Raw genomic sequence first — 23,325 nt, 5'->3', positions numbered from 1 at the left:
AGGATTGTTCAGAAGGGGGGCAGATGTCATGCTCCTGTGCCATGTAATCTCAGACCTTGAACAGAGCAGAAAGGTCTAATCCTCCATCTCTGAGGCAAAGGGCCAGATTCACTGAAGGGGTAACACACAGATATTTTTCACATTGCCTTCTGGCAGAGGAGGCCTGGATGGAACTCCTGGGGAGCCTGTGAACACCATTCCTGACTGGCAAAAAAGGGATTGTAGTAGAGTGATGTGAGGCATTCGCTTTTATCTTTCCCCTCCCAAGGGAATAAGCAGCTCTCACAGCCTATGGTACAGGTGACCAGGCCTGGGGATGAATGGAGGCCCTCACCATGGCAGTATAGAGAATCCACCATTAAGCCACTATGACTGCTCTCTTTTTGCATTGTAATGAATAACTGGCATTCCCTTCTTAAGATTCTCCCCAAACAATCTGCACAGCAATCTCCCCAGTGGAGGGCTAAAGGATTATTTGGAAGCCCACCAATAATGATTCATGAGACCACCTTAGGGGGTAACTAGAAACAATGGAAGGTGTTCCTTCCCTCTGTACCCATAAAGTGAGCACATTCATTCCACGGTGATACCACCCCCCATGGACCCAGGCTCTGATTCCCTGCAATGCCCTGCCAGCTGGCAGTGGCATTCCTAGCCATTCATCTACTCTGGACATGTAAGCAAAAGTTCTAGTGGCAATCCCCAAAGGAACTCAACACATATAATAGGAGAGAACTAGCTCTAAAAGCATGTGACAATATCCTGCAGCAACAGCCATGAACCCTGCACTACTTGCAGTGTCCTGGAGCCTTAACGTACAGCAGAACCTTGCTAATTCACACATCCCATAACTTGCAGTCTCCGAGCACAGATTTAACAGTGAGGTCTCATCTCATGCATACGTCTTTGCTTTTATAATAGTGTAGCAGTAAATACACTGCCCTAGATATTAAGGATCAATCATAAGTGTTTAAAACTAAACTACACTTGCCAAATCAATGAGCACAGTCACTGCCTGAATGCATTATTCTTGCTTTTTATTGCGTTTGTTTATGTCCTAACGCAGAGAATTTGCAGCTCTCAACGGGTCTGTTTTCAGTGTGAACTAATGAGGCTCTGCTGTATTTTCTTCAGGGGATGGAATGGATTTTGTGGGAAAAGAATTTGTGGGGTGAAGTGAGGAAAGAGACCTGAAATTCAGGGGTGACAGGGTCAGAAATTCCCTTTAATACTGATACTAGATCCTTGGAAAGTTGAGGCATCAGAATTAACCCCTGAGATTTTCATAAACAGACTCTAGCTAGCAGAAGCCTCATCACTTTCTTTTGCTGAACTGTGGCTGTGGCAAAGGACCTTCTCTTTGATTCCAGCCACACCTGGATTGCATGTGGCTGCTGGTCCATGAATATGGGCCAGTCACTTCCCACTGGGGCCACGCGGCTATTGACTGGCTATGCTGTTACAATGTTGAATTGGTGTTAAGCCCCTGATGCTCTCAATCCGCTCTGCTCCCAAATTTTTAAAATAAAGGAGAGCAGGACAATGTTGTTTTCTAACTAATTCAGTAGTTAAGTAATTATTACTAGGACTAGTTGTTAAACTCCAATAATCAATAGATAAGTTGTAGGAATTCCAGGGATTTGTCAGGTGGCACAGTGGGACGAAGAGACTGTATAATACAGTGGGGTAACCTTTACCTGTAGAGACCCAAGTTCAAATCCTGGCTTATGTCACAAGTGAAAATGAGCTGGAGGCCTCTGGAGATGTATGAAAAAAATATAGTTCCAGTGGTTTGGGATTTTTTTCTCTCTCTTTCTCTCAATCTTTTTTTTGTTTTGCCAGACTGAGAAGAGAAACAAGCTGGTCCAATATTTCTCCTTGGACTCTTTGGGTTTTTCCCACTTTAGCAAAGGGCAGTTTTCCCCACAAGTGAGATCTGCTTCTTCATAGTGAAACCTTTGTATCCAAAGCAAAAAGTCAACCAAATCTTAAACCCGGAGACAACATCAGGAAACTACACAGGTCACATGGGTTGGTGTCTGTGGAAAACCCCACCCTTCTGGAGGCTCTGCAAGGATCATAGAGGGTTTCCACCAACCTCTGGGTCCCACCTTGACCCATTTGGGAAGGTCTTTGACTAACTGGGGCATTAGAAAGGTGTTGCTTCAGGAGATAGTCTGCCTGGACTGAGTTTTCGGCCAATGTACTTGTGCTAGGGGCCACTAAAATTCTCTTAGGACAAGACACTGGCTGGAAATACACCATACATCATTTCACTGAAGCAACCAAATGGACAAGGTAAACCCTGGGTTTTAAATTATTTTCTCCAGGCTCAATTTGCAAGGCTCAGGCTTCATGTAATGTCTCCCAACAAAAAGGGAGAGAAAGGCTTGTCCTGTTTACCCAGTTCATTGACACGTTTTTTGAAGAGAAAAGGGAAAAATCCCTTTCCAAAAAATATCTCCCAGTTTTTGCCCTGATGAGTCTGGCCTCTGACCATTAAGGCCCCTAATTAGGCTCCTTTTGCTTTTGTGACTGGACAAAGTTGTCACAAGTTTAGATAAAGAACAAAAAGTCTCCTCCACTCAGACTCCTAAACTAGATGAAACGGACAGACCTCAGTTAGTAACAAAATCAATGAAACTAATAGGGACTGCAGTAACAGTAAGGAATGTCAGGACCCATAAGCAACTGTTGTTGTCAGAAGACAGGTCACTCCTTGCAATTTTGAGTTAGGAGCAGACGTGTGTGTCACCTAACAAAAATAACCTAAGCATTGTTCTTGTTTAAAATGCTGGAAAGCAAAGGTCGCTCTCAACACAGCACATCCTAGGCATCTGCCTATGCCAGACATTTCAGGGATGATTTAAACAGACATCTGCCTGACCCAGATATAAGAGGCTGCTTAACTAGCCATACTCCACTACTATGATGCAGATGGCCAGTTATCCAGACACCTTCCAATTCCAGAGATTTAAGAGACTGCTTCACTATCATATGGAAATGTGAACCCTACATCTCAGACCTTTTTTGAAAATTCTAATCACGATGTTTCTTCTTTCCCATCTTATTTAGAACAGTGGGGCAGGAAAGAAGGGGACATATATTCAAACTGGATTCTTCTTACGTGTCTGCAACGTAACTGCACTGCTAATCTTGCTGCTGGAGCCCATCTCATCACTCCTTGGTTCCCGTGGTGAATGAAGTACGGTTAGAACGTGTCTATGGCTTCCCACTCAACTAATGGCAAGCCCGGAAAGCAAAATCTTGAGGCTAAAAAAACCTGACGACCCACTAAGCAAACCTCACTCAGGAAGCCCTCCTCAGTTTGTGACACCAGGATTTGAACCAGGGTCTTTTCAGTGCTTTGTCGTTAATTTGATCCTTTTTAATAAGGTTCAATTTAAATGATAAATCTGTCACAATTGGGGATGGGAGGAGCTGGGCGATTGCTGATTTTAATAATCATTTGTATAGTGCCATCATCTTAGCTCCTTCCTGTGATTGCTTCTCTGGGACAGCCTTGATGGCAATGGATTTTGAGTCCAGTGAAGGGCAAAAAGCAACCCAGGGCAGGAGTGGGCACTAAGCAGTTAAGAAAGTTGATGGTGTAAAGGCAATTGGTACCTGTCGTGGCCTTGCTTCCTGGGGATCCAGAATTTGGAGCGCGGAACATCTGGGATTGGGATGCCGGTGGGATACCGGACGGGGAGCGGTGCAGGAGGGTGGAACATCGGATTATGGAAGCCGGTGTTTTTTTGCCGGATTGGCTCGCCTGTGTCTTCACTGCCACGAAGAGTGGAGATCGAGAGAACTCTGGATATGAAGACTCAGAACTAGTGCCAGGATAGTCAGTCAGCTCCCAGAATCTGTGCCATCTGGGAGGATAGCTTTCCAATAGTCATGCTCATGATTCCCTTATAAGGGGACCTGCAGCAATTGTGGATCCACTGAATCCCATACAACATAAATGGATTTCCCCACTCACCCAAAGGGACAGATTCTTCAAGCTTATTGGTTTTACTGTATACCTTTAGCTGCTGCTCGACCAATCCAAAACGGCCAGGAATCCCACTACTTCTCCTCCCGCACTGCCAGACACACCCAGGACATCCAGAGGTTCTATTTGTTTGAACAGGGACACGCTGTGAACAGGGATGGGGTGTAGCTGCACATTTATGCTTCACCTCTGAGTTAAACAGTTTCTGAGTAAAGCTGGCTTCTAATTTGCTTCTTTGATCACAAAATCTGGAGGAATTTACATTCTTGCTCCCTGAGCCTTAAATGTCTCCAAGATTTTGGAGATCTGTGTCCGTCTCATTTTTCCCTCCAATTGGCTGACTTTTTTTTTTTTTTTTTTTTTTTTTATTAAAGGTACGGGAGTGGGGAGGGAGGTGAGCCATGAGTCAGATTTTCCATTCTATGAGTCAGGAGGGGTCCTTTGGATGCCGTCTCATGTCAAAGGAGCTCATGAGATGTAGCAGAGTTCTGTGCATTACTGGGGCTATCTTCTCAGAGTGTTACCTGACGTACGGGGAACCACTTTGGTGTCTGCAGTGAGTGGGGAGAATCACCAGTAATTCTTAATGCCAAAAGCCTGTGGCAATCCTTTGGCACAGGAGTCCCTGTCCAAGTGGTTCCCCTGTACGTTACCTGACGTACGGGGAACCACTTTGGTGTCTGCAGTGAGTGGGGAGAATCACCAGTAATTCTTAATGCCAAAAGCCTGTGGCAATCCTTTGGCACAGGAGTCCCTGTCCAGACCCAAAAGTTTTTTTAAAATATTGAAGGATGGGGCAACCCAGTATTCGCCCCAATTTCTCAGCAACTCTTTTCAGTTGAGGTTTGGACGTGGCTCCTGGAGCCAAACACCACTGTGCCAAGCATCAGCCAGAGAGGGTCATTAAATAAGAAGGTTCTCTTCCTGCCCCTCAACCAGAGCTCGTTATTACTTTCCATTTGCCAAGAGTATGTGCATTGCCTCAAGACTGTAGGGCTGATGCCAACAACTATGTAACAGGATTACTGCTTAGGGAGCACAGCCTCCCGGCTGGGGTGTCTCTACAGGCTCCCTGCTTTCCTCACCTCAGGGCTCTTTAAGAACTTCCAAAGGCTTTCTCTGGTTAGCAATACCCCTGCCTTGGACTAATTTAATACCAGAGCCAGTTTACAACATCGTAGAGTCCCAAACCAAAGTCCATTCCAACAACACAAAAGAAAAGTCCATACTGAGCTTGGGCATTTTCTTCTACTCCCAAGACTCTTCTTCTCTCCCCTTCTGATTTCTCAGCCTCTCCCTAACTGTGGCTCTGATGTCCAGTCCCAAATGCAGTCAGGGTTTCCTGTCCCCTGCTCATTGGGCTTTACCATCCAAACTCTGTGGTGACATGGCCCTGCAGGACTCCCAGAGCACAGCTGAAACTCCCTAAGCTTCCCCCTTTTACTGCAGCCACCTTCTGCTCTTTAGAGGGAACTGCCTGATTTCCTTCAGCAGAGCGTATCCCATAATCAGGGCCAGCCTAGCACTAGGCTCTGCAGACTGGACAAATCACCCTATTACAAGCTGCTTTCTACATCTCAACAGCTTAAAGCCAAAACAATTCTCCAAGGTAAGGGACTCCTCATCTGCGAGCTAACATTAGAAAAGCAGAGTGAGGAGAAACTCCCCCCAAACCAGTGACTCCATCTGGACCTGGGATATAGGCTCATTTGCACAGACCTGAGCTGGTGGATGCTACAGACCCCATACGGAGCTGCCCTCTCCCTTCACTAATTTACTCTTTGCCAGCATCTGAAAGTTATAAACAAGGACGCACCTCACACAAAGCACCCTGTGCATGAATACCTCAAACCCATGGTCTTGGTTTGCACAAATCCAGGGGGGCATTTCTCTTGAAGGTGAACTGGCTTCTGCGGAGGAGTTCACTGGTGGCTCTACTGCAGCTTAGGCACCGACAATTCTGCTCTGCTTGGGCTATGGCCAGCTGAGTAGGTGGGGACTCGATGTTGCTTTCCAGGCTTCATTTCAATCCCCAGGGATAATCCTGCCTGCAGCTGCTCTGGAAGTGGCAGTAGGGATGGTTTCCTGCCTATGTCTCACCAAGAAGGGGTGGGTGAGGGTCTGCGGCCTGCGATGTGCAGGAGGTCAGACTAGATGATCATGATGGTCCCTTCTGGGTTTAGGGTCTATGAGCATCCCCAGGGGCTGTTCCTGTCAACCATTGCTTTGTTCCCAATCTCTACCAAGGGAAAGCAATGGAAACCTGCCAAACGTTCAGTGTCAGGAACATGCAGGGCCATCCCAGGCCCCCCTGCAGTCCAGGGACTGCCCTCTTTGTGAAACCTGAATGGTGACGCTTGGGCAATCTGACAACTCCAAAGCAGATTTTCCTTCCCTCTATTGACGCTGGCCAGTGTAAATGGATATGATGTCTCAGAGTGAGGGTTGGGCTTACTTTACTCCCCTTCCCCACAAGCTGCTCAGAGGTGGTGCTTCAGATTCAGCCAATGAGGACCAGGGCAGCCAGAACCCTACAGGACAGGTTACAGCCTGTCAGGGTCACAGGGCAGTATTTCCAGTGCCCTGAAGGGTGCTTCAAATTTGCGACAAAAGGATCATTTTAGTCTTAGAGACACCAAATTGCAAATTCTCTCTGAAGTCCAAATCTAAGCAATAATTCCCGATGAATATATGCAGATAGGATTCTGTGGATCCTTTGCACATCTCCTGAACAGTCACAGAACTGGAATCCATGGAACTCACTGCCACAAGATGTCATGGAGGCCAAGATTCAAAGACAGATTGGACATTTATATGGATAACAAGACAATTGAGTTATAATAGTCAATGCTAACAAATTGAGTGCTGGAAGGCCTAAGATAATCTCTAAATATTAGAGACCAGGGTCAAACCTAATGTGGGGGGCAGGTTATCCCATAATTGCCCACTGTGGGATTTCTTGCACCTTCCTCTTACGCATCTGGTGCTGGCCACAGTCAGAGCCAGGAGATTGGGCTAGACAGACCATGTGCTGGATCCAGTCTGGCAATTCCTATGTTCCACTATAGCAGAGTTACCTTGTACAGAGGGACCTTGACATGAACTTCAAGTTCTACACCTGCCAGATGGTGGCAGTAAAAGACACAGCCAGGTGGCCATTTTAACAGTCTGCTGAACCTATTTAGTGTCAAATGAAATAAAAAGATGCGGGGGGTGGGGGGTGGCTTTCTAACTACTTTAGTCCACTCCAGATAAGACTACACACATTTCCACATGAAGTTTCTGAAGAAAGGCTGGAGAGGTGATTGACTGATTGAGCTGGAACCTCACCATCACCTCCGGACGGAATCTGGGATGCCTCTGCAAAACTATCTTAACTTTGAAGAATGTGGTAGAAGGCAATCGCTTCCAAGGGCTTGGAACTTGATACACCAAGCTGACGTCACTGCCGCTGGGAAAGTGACCATCCACTTAAAAAAATCTGAGCTTATAGCTATCAAGTTTTCTATCTACCAGGAAAAAGCCCCTAGTCTCCTCTGGAACATCATGTCTGGTGCCAGGGCAGTGAAAGACCAGGTGATGGGGTCTCACCCAGTACTGCTCACTGAGATGGAAGAAGCACAAACAGAGGTGTATACAATCTCATGAGAACTAGACCCTTGCCCTCTTAGCTGGTATGAGCCTGTGGGCAGGAACTAGGCCCACTATTGACAGGGATTGTTAATGCCTCCCTTTTGAAGGGCACAATGGCCACGGCCTTAAACAAACAGTCAGTGGTATCCCTGATACTTTCATGTCTGGCTTTCATCATGGGAGTGATGGATGCCGATGATCATGCAGGTTTTATTAGACCCTACCACTCTGCACCAGTAACTATGAAGTTTGCTACCACATCTGTAGTGCTCTGGTTCCTCCCTCGCGAGATTCCACAGCCTGCATTTAGTAAGCTAAGAAATTGGAGGCTTTTTCGTTTGATCAGAATCCCAGCTGTGCTGGCTCCATCTACACTGTAAACCATAGTGTTAAGGGACCCAATCACAACATAGCCATCCCCTACCATGGATAAAACACAGGTCCATCTTGTACCGTAGGTGGGACCTTATGCATGTTTTCAACGTGTCCCTAAATCTTCCTCAGCCATGAACAGCCATGCAGCAGTGACTAGGGAAATGTTTAAAAACCCACTTACAATCCTGGAGAGAGCCATGTTCCCTGGTCTGAACTGAACTGTACATGGGTCCCTCCAACACAGGTTTTTATATAGCATAGATGGACCTTTCGGTGACACAGGAACATGTATTTTTAAAAAGTGACCTCCCCCTAAACTCTAATAGGATGAAATCATGCCCTCCTCCCCAAGCCGTGTATCTTACTGAGGCACTTGGCATTAAGAACTCCTGGCGATCATCCCCACTCACTGCAACTCTCCCTCCTGCTCGGGAACGCGTCTCCAATCTGCACAGAAATCAATGATAGCTCACGGGTTGTATGGACCCACAATCACACTGAAAGCTGCTGCAGACCCCTCAGGATGGAAGCCCTCATCTCATCCTCCTTTTGGTCTCATTTTCAAATAGCATCAGAGAAGAAAAAGAGATAAACTTCAGCAGGGAAGCTGAACTCAAGCAAAGAGACACAGAAAATCTGAGAGTTATGGCTGGAGCTTTCCTTGCCTAGCCCCACTCTGGCTAGTCTTGCAGGATTGGTGAGATGACTCACTATTTGCAGACCCCAATGCCACAGGCCAGGATAAAGACAAACTCGCCTTAAACTCTCCAGGTTGCCAGTGGATTGATAAGTGTCTCTCACTGCACCAAAACTGAAGTGTTCAAGGTTACCTCACGGGACTTTGGAGAGTGAGGAGCTTATGAAGCCATGCAAGGCAAGGGAGAACCCCACCAGCTGGCCTGTTTTAGTAACCAACCCATCTCTCTGAATAATCACTCGGGCCAGTGGTTTGTCACAGTAAATTATCTGACAAATCTGGGCATGGAAAAACAGGATGAGGAAAATCAAGAATGCATAGTTAAAAAAAAACCTCTTAAAGTTGCAGGTGACGTTATTTTAAAGTGTATTTTAAAACTAATTAAAACCATTTACACGAAATAGTTTGAAACCATTTACACAGCCATTCTCCCACCCAACAAGAGGTGAGGAGCAGGGGAAGTTACCTCTCTGCCTGCACTGCTTCCCTGCCTTCGCCTGGACCAAGGCAGCAGCAGAAGCCACGCTGCCAAGGGTGCTTCTCACACCAACTTTGGAAACGCGGTGCCTCTTCCTCCAAACATCAGAGATCACTATGGATCCCTGGCCTCTCCCATGATACAACTATAGCCCTAATTATGAGAGCACCTGAGCCCTCAGCCTCCCTGCAGCCTAGGTTTTAACTCAGCAGCTCTCCTGGCTCTCAGTGAAATGGGTTAAACTCCACCTTCTCTCTCCCCACAAATTCTCCCCCACAGAATGTCCTAAGATTCTATTGACCCAACTGCAGCCTTCTTACTTGTCTTGTGAATTTCTATCATATGCTGGACTGAAAATCCAAAATGTTCTGCATAGACAGGAAGGGGAAGATTTCTGGTGGGTCATCCAGCAGCTGCCATCAGAACCCAGGGGTTTTTTCATACTTTTCATATAGATACCTCCATGAGAAGTATAAACTTGTCTTTCTCCACCCCGTGGGTTGTCTGGGCTATAACCAGCAGCTGTTTTATGTTATTACCAGGAAGAATGTAGAGATCACCTTTATACTGGCACATCCTGGGAAGGTGAAAGTCTATTCTAGGTGAACATAGATTCCATGCTAAATCCACAGCACAATGTTCCTTATTTGAACAAGTACTGAGCTTCCTTGGTTACTGTGTAGAGCATCTGACTAGGGATCCCAGAGCCTTGGTTAATCGAGGATTTATCTATGCTGTAAGACTGACCTAGTGCTGACAATCACCAGTGATGGGTCTCCTCTGATGCCATCTTCACCTGTAGTTAAGACCATTTCCTACTCCAGCTGAGGGGTGTAGGGAGATCAATTACCGAGGACATCTGTGAACAGTGGGCCAGTTTCCTAGTGTAGATGGGGCCTTAGAACATTAATTCTGTGAAAGCGGGTGAAAGAGATGACTTGTGCTTCCATACCTTGCACCACTGTCCTCGAAATGATCTCAATACTCCAGAAAATTTATAAGGAAACTGCCAAGTTTAGAGCCAACTACTTTTGACCTTCCTTAAAAGTACAGAAGACTGGTAGCCAGTGTCCCCAGTTTATTGTGGATAAAAATTACACCCACTCCATTAATAAAATCATAATAATAATAATAATAATTAATCATTCAAAATCTAATTACAGCAACTGCAATTTTGGTAAGCTATTGAAGAAACAGGGTATCAGCTCCCCCTGCTGGCTACAGGTGAGCAGTTAATCAAAAGCTAATTCCAGAGCCATGCACATCCATCCTTCACTGATAGTCATTATGGACAGAGATGAGAGCAAAACAGCACCCACATAGGCTTCTAGCAATTAAAATAAAAATACGGTGCAGGGCAAAAACCGGGAAAGGAATACACGGATGAAAGTGGAAGTGTCCGAACCAGCCCCCAAACTCTGCCAGAACGAATGTAATTAGAATTTCCCTGGACTATCTCACTAGAAGTTTACATATGAGCTACATATAACTGCTATTTATGACCTCTCCTTCATCCAATAGCTCTGCCCCTCAGAGTCCAGATTTCAGTGTCTGTAGCAGGCTTCCACGTGGAGCTGCAGCAGCTCCCTGGCACAAACATTTTATCGGCCCTGTGATTTAGCAGCAAACTGCCCAAGTAATTTTCATAATTTCAAAAACCATTTTGAACTCACTGTCTGTAACAGTTTCTTGGAAGCTTGTAAGAAAAACTGTTTCCCCGCATCATGCATACTCATTTGTTATTTAGTGCAGCTTAGGAGAGCTTGGCTGTGGACACTGGTTTGTTACTGTATGGTTGCTTGGGAGAGCAGGCGGTAATTTGTACAGGAGTGTGCTTGTGTATATAAAGACAGTGTACTGGAGCTTGTTCTTTAAAAAAATGGACACAAAAAATGGCACTGATTTTGCAGACAGATGGTAAAAAGGTCAGTCAAATTATGAATCTTCCTAACTTTAACAGCATCACTTTAAGAAATGGTTTCATCTCTGCTTTACTACATTCTGGTCAGCACACCTTCAGCTATCTAAGAGCCGTACACACACCGGGTGCAATGGAAGAATCCATCAGGCCGGCTTCTCTCCACTATGCCCCTAAAGTCAATTACCAAGTGGGGGAGGGATAGCTCAGTGGTTTGAGCATTGGCCTGCTAAACCCAGGGTTGTGAGCTCAGCCCTTCAGGGGGCCATTTAGGGATCTGGGGCAAAAATTGGGGATGGATCCTGCTTTGAGCAGGGGGTTGGACTAGACGACCTCCTGAGGTCCCTTCCAACCCTGATATTCTATGATACCAACCATTGTAAATCATACCCTGTAATGAAACAAATCTCCAGCAGGATACTCACTAATAGGTGCATGCAGTGCCACATGTTCCTGGTAGGGAGTGTAATATTTGTACTGCTTGCCACAGAATTCACATGTATAATTGCCAGTTTCTGTGAAGATGAAACAAAGACTCCGTAAGAAAGGAACCCAGCATCACCTCGCATAATTATTTTCTTTCTTACTTTTTATGTGTGAACTTGGTGCTTGATAAAAAGAAATAGCGTGACTCATAGTCCCTCATTCTGACAGGGGGCGTTTCAAGCATGCAGTGAGAACCTCTTTCACAAAGGGAGTTGAAGCACTGTGATCTGCACCCACAACCTGCAACCTTTTTCTCCTACAGATGGGAAAATTAAATCCCAGATGCTACAGTGATGGACTCAGTACAACCATCCCAATAGATCTGAACAGAACAGAAGGTACTCACAGGTTAAGTGAGCTGCCAAAAATCCAACAAAGAATCAGATGCAAGACAAGGGAGCGAATCCCAGTTGCAGGCAGGAACCAGTGGCCCATGCTGCCTCTCCCTATGTAGCGGCAATGCTTATATAGAGCTAGTGATGGATAAACCACTGAATGTTCATATAAGCACCCAGAAGTGCAAGTTTTGATTCATATTTCCAGAACTTATTGGGATTGTAAAACTGGACTAGAAATCTCAGGAGAAGGGCTTTCTTCCAAGACCTGTGGTATTTGCTGTGTCTGTTGGTGCTGCAAATAGCACAGAAATGTCTCAGTATTTTAGCACCATCCCTTCCAGCCAGAGCCAGAGAGATCAGACCAGGGCAGAGCCGCAAACACAGAAAAACAACAAACAAGTTAACCCAAGATTTTCAAATTTAAAAGGTTCAGCATGAAGTTTGGTCAAAGTCTGATCATTTCTTTGTTTTGCCCACACTGGTTTGCCCATCCGACAAGCAGGCAGTGTGCAAATTGCACCTGTCCTCCAGTCAGCTCTGCCAATGTACTTCAACCCCTAACCTGCAAATGGGATAAACGCCACCAAGCTTCCTTTCAGCTGTGACCTAATCCTGGATTTGAGCACTGCCAAGGTGAATGCGCTCTTTCATGCGAACCCCATTACCATGGAACGCCATACTGTACCTTATTAAAATGCATAAAAGAAGGGGATTTGCATTAAGAATAAACTCAATTTCCAGGACACTTAACAAACACGTAAAGAAGGGAACTTCTGTAGATGTTTAAAATACATTTCTCAGTTTACGTGGCTGCTGGGTTTCCCGTTTATTAGAAATGAGGTACTTCCTGCAACAACTTTGAAGTTTCAGCATCTTCACGTAAGTGTATTGATCTCCCACTGTCATCCAGGAGGAAACTTAGCAAGAGCTAGGTTTGAAATGTTATACTATATTTTATTACTTCCAAAACTGTATTATAAATCATACTTGGACCAATCTTCTGAAATGGTTCTGGCTCCTCCTCTTTCACTTCGTCTGCTGCTATGACTGTCTGGTCATAAGGGTCTGCAAAAGAACAAAACCAGCAGAGAGCTGACAACACTCCAAGACTTTCTGTACACAATTACATAGCATTGAATGCACTGGCACGTGTAGTTATATTTCTATCTGACACAGGATTCCAAAGCACAATGTTCAAATTTCCCTCTTTCAGTCCCTCTCACTTATCATCCCTCATGCCCACCCAGATATTAACCCCTTCTAGTGCAATAATATGATTTGAAGATAAATCAAAAATCAGAGAAAGACTGCACAAATTTCAAAGCTTGATTTATATTTTCTGTCATCCACTGCACCCTTCCCCCAAAACTAAATGTTTTACCCTGTTTGAAACTGGGCATAGTAATGCAATATACATTCTGAGTGGACCAGCGAACACTGGGCTAGATGGACCTTTGGTCTGACCCAGTATGGCCATTCTTATGTTCACTGACCAATGAAGTTACATGGCCATCTAATGGCACAGCTAGGAGCCAATCGGAACCCAACCCATTTTATAAAGTAATTTCATTTACACCACAAGCAATTTCAAAATGACTAAAACACTTATCGTTTGTTTCTCTGATTTTCACGAGTCTAGATCAAATGCATATGCAACAAAAGCCTGGTATCTAATAGGGCTGGGCATCACGCTACTGGCTGTATTTAACTTTGCGACGCACTGAGAGACCGAGCAGGCACCCATTGAAGTCAAGGACAAAATGCCATTGGCTTCTGTAAGTGCAGAACTGGGCTTATTGTGCCTGGGAACTACTGACTGCTTGGAAAAGTCTGTGAAATAAAGCACACAAAGGATCTCTGCTTACCTGCCCGGTTTTCTGGGGCCCCTTCCACACTAAAAACTAACACAGAATAGAAGAAGGGGTGGGGGGGGAAACAAAACAGAAATTAAATCCTCTTAAATGGCCTTGTTTTACTCCTGTATTTCATCCACAGGGTCAATGCAGTTCAGCACCACAGAATAAGCCAGGCTCCCTTCTCCCACTCCCTCATCTCCCAGGCAGCATTCACACAAGGAAATACTTGAGCATGCCCAGCCCTAGTGTACATAGATCCTCAAGGCCTTTGTTAGAACACACTGACATAGATGCACAGCCGCCTCGCACCCATGTCTACTGAAACACAAGCAATCACTCAGAGGCATCCAAGCAAGCGGTGTCTTAGAGAAACACAAAGTGGCAGCCATTTTAAAAGCTTCAGCTTCCTTATTAGCTTTGAACTAGAGTGATGACGGCACATTTCAAGTAGAAGCAGATATGCTGGACTAGATGACCTCCGGAGGTCTCCTCCAACCCTAATCTTCTATGATTCTATGTTTAGCTTAACTTTCAATCCCAGTGATTTAATGTCTATGACCCCACGTGAGGGACGGAGATTCCAGGGTGCTGGGGAATGCCAACCGAGCTTAGAGCTAGTCTCAGGGTTCCAAAATTTCAATCAAAACCAGCACATTTTTTTGACAAAATTTCTTGTGAAAAACATTGGGACAGTACTGGCCACGGGTACTGGCCATGAGTAATCTGCTGCATCTGGAGCAGCCCATGGCAAAGACAATGCCTGCTGCACCTTCCTGGCTGAGTAAAGTGCAACACCGACAGCTCTATCTGCCATGAGGAGGAGCGTGGCTCAGCTAAAGAGGGTAACAAACACATAAAAATAATGTAAAAAAGCCTTAATATCATCAAAGTGAAATTGCTGCCAGTTGTTCTAGGCTGCCAGCATTCACACTGACACAATTCAACATGTTTACACTGGAAAACAGTCCTTTAAAGCAGAGCTGTGAGAATAACTGATTTTTTCGATTCACTGGAAGTTCTGAAAAAAAAAATCATTCTGGGACTGAAAGGAACTGGGATGGAATTTTCAGCAAATCAAAAAGTCAGAAAAAAATTCATTTCAATAAAAACACAAGACATTCTGGTTTTAGGCACCATTCACAAAAATGAGGTGAACAGCCCAGTAGTGCAGGCACTCATCTGTGATGAGGGAGACCCAGGTTAAAATCGCTGCTCTGGGGCCGGGTCTTTGCATAAATAATCCCAGTTCTGGAGCAAGGACTTGAACTCAGGTCTACCACATCCCATGTGAGTGCCCTAGCTACCAGGCTTTAGGCAGAAGTATACCTTCCCTCGGTCCCTTTATGAATTTCACCAGGAAAATAAAGTTGTTTTCATTCAGAAATGTCAAAACGAACCGTTCTGACATTTCCAAAAAAGATTTTTTTCAACCAAACCAATTTGCCGAAATTGACACAAATTTTCAAAGTATTTTTTTGGACTTGAATCTGCATTTTTCAGTGAAAAAAGTTTTGGTGGAAAAGTTTTGCCGAGATCTCCTTTGAAGTCCACTGGCTCAGACACAGGCACATCAGTTCAGAACTGCATTGGCTGGCAAGTCTACCTGCATTTGGATCTCTGTAATGATCCTGCAGAGAACCATGCTAAAATTGGGTCCTCTGAGGTCAGAAACCAGAGACAACCTGACCTAGCTAAGGGCTAGACTGGCAATTTACCTTGAGGCCCAGAGCTATAACAAATCTGTAGTGATCCTCAACTTTAATATGAAGACATGGCTTGCTGAGACTGCAAGTCCCAGTGTAAGGGTGCTATCTCGATCCAAACAGGTTGAAGCAGAGCAGGTTAGGACCTGATTTCTTTGCGCTGTAACTTTGAGCATGGTTGCGTGCCATTGTAAGACCCCATGGCAACATTTTGCCCATGAATCACACTTTGTCTAACCCCACATAAACAATCACTATTTCCCAGCCCAATTTGACAAGGTGCTGAAGCAGTACTCACCATCCACCGCATGCAGGTCTCTGTGCTCTTGGAAACAGCTGTAGTATTTATATTTTTTCCCACAAATGTCACATGTGTACCTAAAATTGTCTGTAGGAAGAAGGAACAAATTCATTTTAGAAACATTGGGGTGAAAGGCAAGAGCTCCAGTGGACATATCTGAATCACAGGATCTATCCATTCACCCCCATTTCCCCCAGATTCTCTCTCAAGTGGCTTACCCACTGGAGCAATCACTGCTTCATACCTACCCAGGTGGGCATCATACACTCTAGCTTAAGACATATCTCATGAGTTTCAGTCACAGGAAAAGCCAGGCAGTTCAGCTGTCCAATAAAACCTGTACAGGACCCACGCAACGCTGGAGAGGGGCCAGAACAAGCATGCAGTTCCACAGCTGCCACTACAGCTGAAACTGGCCCAAGGAGGCTGTTCTGGGATCTGCTCCAGAAGAGCAGAACTGAAGTAGCAGGGCAGTGGTAGGTCACGATTGAGGTGCATCGGCAGAGCTGTGCAAGGACCCAACACTGGGATACTGAAGAGTTGTTGGAGACCATTGACAATACATTGACTAAGCTAGGCATGGTGTAAATGTGCATACGGGGTAATTTCACGAGCACCATGCACATTAATATTTGGTGGGGGAAGGACCACCCCCATCCTGTGAAGTGTATTTCCACTGTTAGAGTGACTGTGACAATGGTGCAGTCATACTCCACAGATCTGTTCCTGGGGCATCTGTCAGATCTATTGGCTGTAGCAACAAAGACATTTTTCTGCTGTTTACACCTCAGTGGCACGAACAGGGAGCTGTCCAAACAACTGGGTTCCACCCTGTTCTAAACTGCGTGCCTTGTGGCTCCCACTCCCACTCCGGCAGCTTGAGTTCCTGGCATCTTGACCCGGGGTGACTCCTCGCATCTGATCCATGCTTCTGATCTCCAATTTGTCTCCTATCTTTGACCCCTTCGTGTCCTGGCCTAGCCTGACTCCAGTTCCTGACTCGTGATTCTGATCTCCAGTTTGTCTCTGCTTCTGATCCCCAGTATCCTGACCCAGCTGACTCCTGTCTTGTGACCCTGGACTCTGGCTCTGACTGCTAGGTCTGTCTGCCCATGACCCGGCCGTGACAGCTTCTTTGGACCACAATTACCTTGAGGGACCAAGCTTGGTGCGAGGATGGACCCAGCAGCACCACTGCAGCCACTAGAAGCATCAGACTCGCCTGGATGTGCCCTCTGCCTCCAGGCAGATAATCAAGTACTAAAGGCCCAAGTTGCCCAGCTGACCTCGGATAATCAGCGGCTGCAGGAGGCAGCTCAGCCCTGAGAATACCGTGCTGTGCACAGTACAGAGTGCCTCGACCCAACAGGGGCCCGCGATACTATTGCCCCAGCAGTTCCGGTGCTTCATGAACCCATGCCAGCTTCTGATATGTCCCCAAATCCATCCCTCTGACCAGGCTTACGTGGCCCTGGTAATCGGCCTTCTGACTGGAGACTGTCCCCCGTAGGCCATTATTCAGGGACACAGAGAAATAACAGTTTGGTGTGATTCAGACTGACACACCAGCAATGTTCCAGCACTTTATTAGCAATGTGCTCCGAGACCTACTGGACCAGTTTGTGGCACTTAGACAACACACTGATCTTCTCAGATGATCTGGACCAACATACCACACGTCCACACAGTCCTGGAGAGACTATGACAACAGAGTCTCTACACTAACCGAGAGAAGTGCTCATTTGATCAGACCTCAGCTGAGTTCCTGTGATTCATCCCGTCACCGGAGGGAATCAAGATGGATCTACACAAGGTCCAGGCTGTCTGCGACTGGGAAGCCCCCCACAATGTGTGTGACCTTCAATGTCTTTTTAGGCTTCGCAAACTTCCACCGCAGGTTCATTTAGAATTTTTCAAAACAAGCCGAGCCCCTCACTGCCCTACTCTGAAAAAACGCCAAGTTTCACTGGTCACCCAAGGCACAGCATGAAGCTCTGAACTGAATCTTGCTTTCACCACTGCTCCAGTATTGGCCCACCCCAACATGACAAGCTTCTGTTGTGGAAGTTGATACCTCTAGTACGGTGATCAGAGTAGTCCTCTTCCAAAGGCATGGACCCAAGCAAATACTGCACCCCATCGCCTACTACTCAAGGAAGCTTACACCTGCTGAGTGAAACTAGGAGATCTTGGGCAAAGAGCTCCTGTCAATTAAGATTGCCTTCAAAGAGTCATGACACTACTTGGAAGGGGCCTGTCATCCAGACCAAGTGTTTACAGACCACAAGAATCTGGAGTACCTATGCATGGTCAAGGTCCTGAACCAGCCACAGCTCCAATGGGCCCTATTCTTCTCCTAGTTCAACTTTACCTTGATCTACTGCCCTGGAACCAGGAACAGCAAGGACAATGCCTTGTCCCACAGATATGGCTCCGAGCCACAAGGCCCCTGTCTGGAACAGCCCACATTCTCAACTCCCATAACTTTCTTAATGCGACTTGCCGCCAGGACCTGCTTGCGCTCATCCGCTCTGTCTCCGTCTCTGTAATTCCACCTGACAAGTTGGCCATTGTCAGCTGAGAACAACATGACACCGAGGAGGGGATCACATTTGTGAGAGAGAGCCTCTATGCTCCCCTAGGATCTGCAAAGGTGGTTGTCCATCCATTGTGCCACAACTTCCCCTTTGCAGGACTCTTAGGGTGATATAAAACATTTAACATCATGTTAACCAACCAATCATCATTTAACCAACTATTAACATCATGTTTCTTCTGGTGGCTATGAATGTTTCCCACAATAAAGACCTTTGTAGCTTCCTGCCAGGTGTGTACCTGCACCACGATCCCTCACCAGAAACCCTGCTGATCTCCCTGGGGTTGTCTTGGAAGAATCCTGGAGCAGCTCATTGACCCGCTGCCCCTACTTAAACCTGCAGTATGAACAGGAAGCTGTCTGAATTCCACCCTGTTCTGGACTGTGTGCTTCCTGCTTCCACTCCCACATCCTGACCTGGTGTGACTGCTGGCATATAGTTCTGATTTCCAGTTTGAACCCCTCGCATCCTAATCCAGCCTGTCTCTGGTTCCTGACTCGTGGTTCTGATCTCCACTTTGCGTAACCTCCCAATATCCTGACCCAGCTGACTCATGATTCTTGCCTTGTGACTGCAGACTCTGGCTCTGAGTACTAGGTTTGACCACCCACAACCTGGCAGTGACAGCTGGTCTACACTAGGAATTTATATCGGCAAGAGATGTAGCTATACCAGCCTAACTCCCGGTGTAGACAGTGGTAGGTCAATGGAACAATTCTCCTCTTGACCTAATCTAGCTGTTCAATATCTTCGTAAATGATCTGGAGGATGGTGTGGATTGTACCCTCAGCAAGTTTGCAGATGACACTAAACTGGGAGGAGAGGTAGATACACTGGAGGGTAGGGATAGGATACAGAGGGACCTAGACAAATTGGAGGATTGGGCCAAAAGAAATCTGATGAGGTTCAACAAGGACAAGTGCGGAGTCCTGCACTTAGGATGGAAGAATCCCATGTGCCGGTACAGACTAGGGACTGAATGGCTTGCCAGCAGTTCTGCAGAAAAGGACGTAGGGGTTACAGTGGACGAGAAGCTGGATATGAGTCAACAGTGTTCCCTTGTTGCCAAGAAGGCCAATGGCATTTTGGGATGTATATGTAGGGGCATTGCCAGCAGATCGAGGGATGTGATCGTTCCCCTCTATTCATCATTGGTGAGGCCTCACCTGGAGTACTGTGTCCAGTTTTGGGCCCCACACTACAAGAAGGATGTGGAAAAATTGGAAAGAGTCCAGCGGAGGACAACAAAAATGATTAGGGGTCTGGAACACATGACTTATGAGGAGAGGCTGAGGGAACTGGGATTGTTTAGTCTACGGAAGAGAAGAATGAGAGGGGATTTGATAGCTGCTTTCAATTACCTGAAAGGGGGTTCCAAAGAGGATGGATCTAGACTGTTCTCAGTGGTAGCAGATGACAGGACGAGGAGTAATGGTCTCAAGTTGCAGTGGGGGAGGTTTAGGTTGGATATTAGGAAAAACATTTTCACTAGGAGGGAGGTGAAACACTGGAATGCGTTACCTAGGGAGGTGGTGGAATCTCCTTCCTTAGAAGTTTTTAAGGTCAAGCTTGACAAAGCCCTGGCTGGGATGATTTAGGTGGGGATTGGTCCTGCTTTGAGCAGGGGGTTGGACTAGATGACCTCCTGAGGTCCCTTCAACCCTGATATTCTATGATTCTATGATATTGCCTCTCAAGAAGGTGAATTGCCTACAGTGATGGGAGAACCCATCCCTCATCAGTGTAGGTAGTATCTATATTGAAGCGCTACAGTGATGTAACTTCAACTCCTTCTCTGCACTGAGGAATTAGTCTGAGAAAGGACTGAGCAGAATCTGCTCTATGAGAAGTATACATTAGCTTGTATAAGTTTAAGTGATAAGGCTCCTCCCTGTCAGATAGTGCATGGTTCCAGAAGAGGAGGAGAAACTAGTATGCTGCAAAAGGTCTAAAGGAAGGGACTGAATGAAAGGCAGGTTATAAAATGAAGCCTCTCAGCCTAGGAAGGAAACTGAAATGCACAGATGACAACTTAGCCTGCAAGCAATGCACAGGCAAAGTTCCAGAAGACTGGACAAAAGCTAATGTTGTGCCAATTTTTAAAAAGGGGAAAACAGGATGACCTGGTAATTGCAGGCCTGTCAGTCTGACATCAATCCCCCCCCAGCAGAATAATGGAGCGGTTGATAACAGGACTTGATCAATAAAGAATTAAAGGTGGTGTCATAAATATAAAGGGAAGGGTAACCACCTTTCTGTATGCAGAACTATAAAATCCCTCCTGGCCAGAGGCAAAACCCTTTCACCTGTAAAGGGTTAAGCTGCTAAGATAACCTCACTGGCACCTGACCAAAATGACCAATGAGGAGACAAGATACTTTCAAAGCTGGAGGAGGAGGGGGGGAACAAAGGGTCTGTCTGTCTGTGGGATGCTTTTGCTAGGAACAGATCAGGAATGCAACTCAGAACTCCTGTAAAAAGGTAGTAAGTAATCTAGCTAGAAATGCGTTAGATTTCTTTTGTTTAATGGCTGGTAAAATAGCTGTGCTGAATGGAATGTATATTCCTGTTTTTGTGTCTTTTGGTAACTTAAGGTTTTGCCTCGAGGGATTCTCTATGTTTTGAATCTGATTACCCTGTAAGGTATTTACCATCCTGATTTTTACAGAGGTGATTCTTTTACTTTTTCTTTAATTAAAAGTCTTCTTTTAAGAACCTAATTCCTTTTTCATTGTTCTTATGATCCAAGGGTTTGGGTCTGTGTTCACCTATGCAAATTGGTGAGGATTTTATCAAGCCTTCCCCAGGAAAGGGGGTATAGGGCTTGGGGGGATATTTTGCAGGGGGAGACATTTCCAAGTGGGCACTTCCCCTGTTCTTTGTGTAACACTTTGGTGGTGGCAGTGTTTAACCTAAGCTGGTAAGAATAAGCTTAGGGGGTCTTTCATGCAGGTCTCCACATCTGTACCCTAGAGTTCAGAGTGGGGAAGGAACCTTGACAAGGGCAAATCTTCTGGAGATCTAACACTTGCTCCTGTTATCCAGGCATCCCAATGTTTCACAATGTGGTAGGCATGTCGGGTAAATGACATGTCTGGTTTCCACCTTAGGGCTCTGAACCGCCGACAGGAATGCTCGGGTGTTAGCCCCATTCTGACTCTCGCCTTGGATTTAAACAGTTCATACTTGTTCATGTGTTCCTTAGGCATTTCAGCCGCCACCTCGGCTAAGGCTCCACTGAGCTGCGGCCTTAACTCTACCATGTATTGGTCTGTAGAGACGCTGTACCCAAGGCAGGCCCTTTCAAAGTTTTCTAAGACGACCTCGGCATCATCGCCTGCCTTGTAGGTGGGGAACTTCCTGGGATGTGAAGCAGTACCTGGAGAAGGACTGCTAGGGTTTGTTGGTATATTCTGTTGAACCTTTGCCGTCTCCATCTCCAGTGCATGCTTCCTCTCTTTTTCCTTTTCCTCCAGTTCTTTTCCCCTTGCCTCCATAGCTTTCCTGTGGGCAGCCTCTTTGGCTTTTTCTGCCTTGCGTTCTGTCATCTTAGCCTCTCTGTTTTTAACTAACTTTACACACGAGAGTTAGAAAGAAAACAAAAAAACTGGCTTGTAAATTTTTGTGCTGTAATGGGATACCTATGTTCTCTGATAGCTATTCTCAGCCTACAGAAAAATCCTTTGTCACCAGGCAAATAGACAGAAAAACCCTCTAGTTGCTCTTAGCTAAAAAAAACCACCTCTTCAGGTCTGTGAAAAACTTGTGAATTTCCCTGCAGGAGGTTAACTACCCTGCCTTGAGGTAGAGAAAACTCCAGCTCAAAAAAGACAAATCCCATTTTTATGCTTGCTGCTCTGGCCCCCAGGCAGAGACAGAAAAACTCTAATTGCTTTCAGCTTAAAACCTGCTTCCAAGCAGCCCAAAGGGGAAAAAAATGTCCTTTTAAAATCCTACTGTGCTTCTGCTTCAAAATGATCTAAAAAAAAATCTCAAAATGATCCCACCACTCTGCCACCATGTCAAGGTTCCTTCCCCACTCTGAACGCTAGGGTATAGATGTGGGGACCTGCATGAAAGACCCCCTAAGCTTATTCTTACCAGCTTAGGTTAAAAACTTCCTCAAGGTACAAACTTTGCCTTGTCCTTCAACCCTATGCTGCCACCACCAAGCGTGTTAAACAAAGAACAGGGAAAGAGCCCACTTGGAGATGTCTTCCCCCCAAAATATCCCCCCAAGCCCTACACCCCCTTTCCTGGGGAAGGCTTGATAAAAATCCTCACCAATTTGTACAGGTGAACACAGACCCAAACCCTTGGATCTTAAGAACAATGAAAAAGCAATTAGGTTCTTAAAAGAAGACTTTTAATTAAAGAAAAAGTAAAAGAATCACCTCTGTAAAAATCAGGATGGTAAATACTTTACAGGGTAATCAGATTCAAAACATAGAGAATCCCTCGAGGCAAAACCTTAAGTTACCAAAAGACACAAAAACAGGAATGTACGTTCCATTCAGCACAGCTATTTTACCAGCCATTAAACAAAATAAATCTAACACTTTCTAGCTAGATTACTTACTACCTTTTTACAGGAGTTCTGAGCTGCATTCCTGCTCTGGTCCCGGCAAAAGCATCACACAGACAGAGAGAACCCTGTTTCTCCCGCCCCCTCCAGCTTTGAAAGTATCTTGTCTCCTCATTGGTCATTTTGGTCAGGTGCCCGCGAGGTTATCTTAGCTTCTTAACCCTTTACAGGTGAAAGGGTTTTTCCTCTGGCCAGGAGGGATTTAAAGGTGTTTACCCTTCCCTTTATATTTATGACAGCCCTTCCTAATGCAAATGGAGCAGTTCTTAGAGGGTGTTCCTGAGGAAATAGAAAGATACATCCCAGATGGGAAGCCCAAAACTCTAATTGAGGTGGGGGAGATTGGAGCGAAATGGGT

General features: G+C 45.7%; 1 protein-coding gene across 20 annotated transcripts in view; it reads right to left on the bottom strand.

Moving 5' to 3' along the window:
- Positions 1 to 23,325, bottom strand: part of ZNF618 (zinc finger protein 618) — a 325,146-nt gene that overhangs the window by 31,066 nt on the left and 270,755 nt on the right. For 11 of the 20 annotated variants that reach the window (XM_073314156.1, XM_073314151.1, XM_073314152.1 and 8 more), the window contains 5 exons: positions 15,783 to 15,872; positions 13,791 to 13,826; positions 12,913 to 12,990; positions 11,527 to 11,616; positions 3,628 to 3,816 (listed from right to left, as the gene is read on the bottom strand). In XM_073314156.1, the coding sequence (XP_073170257.1) occupies positions 3,628 to 3,816; positions 11,527 to 11,616; positions 12,913 to 12,990; positions 13,791 to 13,826; positions 15,783 to 15,872 (483 nt within the window). The remainder of the gene's footprint in view (positions 1 to 3,627; positions 3,817 to 11,526; positions 11,617 to 12,912; positions 12,991 to 13,790; positions 13,827 to 15,782; positions 15,873 to 23,325) is intronic. The other 9 variants (XM_073314161.1, XM_073314168.1, XM_073314157.1 and 6 more) reach the window with 4 other exon arrangements.

The sequence above is a fragment of the Lepidochelys kempii genome, chromosome 16, assembly GCF_965140265.1.
Source record: "Lepidochelys kempii isolate rLepKem1 chromosome 16, rLepKem1.hap2, whole genome shotgun sequence".
In the NCBI taxonomy this organism is placed as follows: domain Eukaryota; kingdom Metazoa; phylum Chordata; order Testudines; family Cheloniidae; genus Lepidochelys; species Lepidochelys kempii.
Note: the sequence above shows the minus strand (reverse complement) of the source record. Positions and strands in the feature narration are given on the sequence as shown.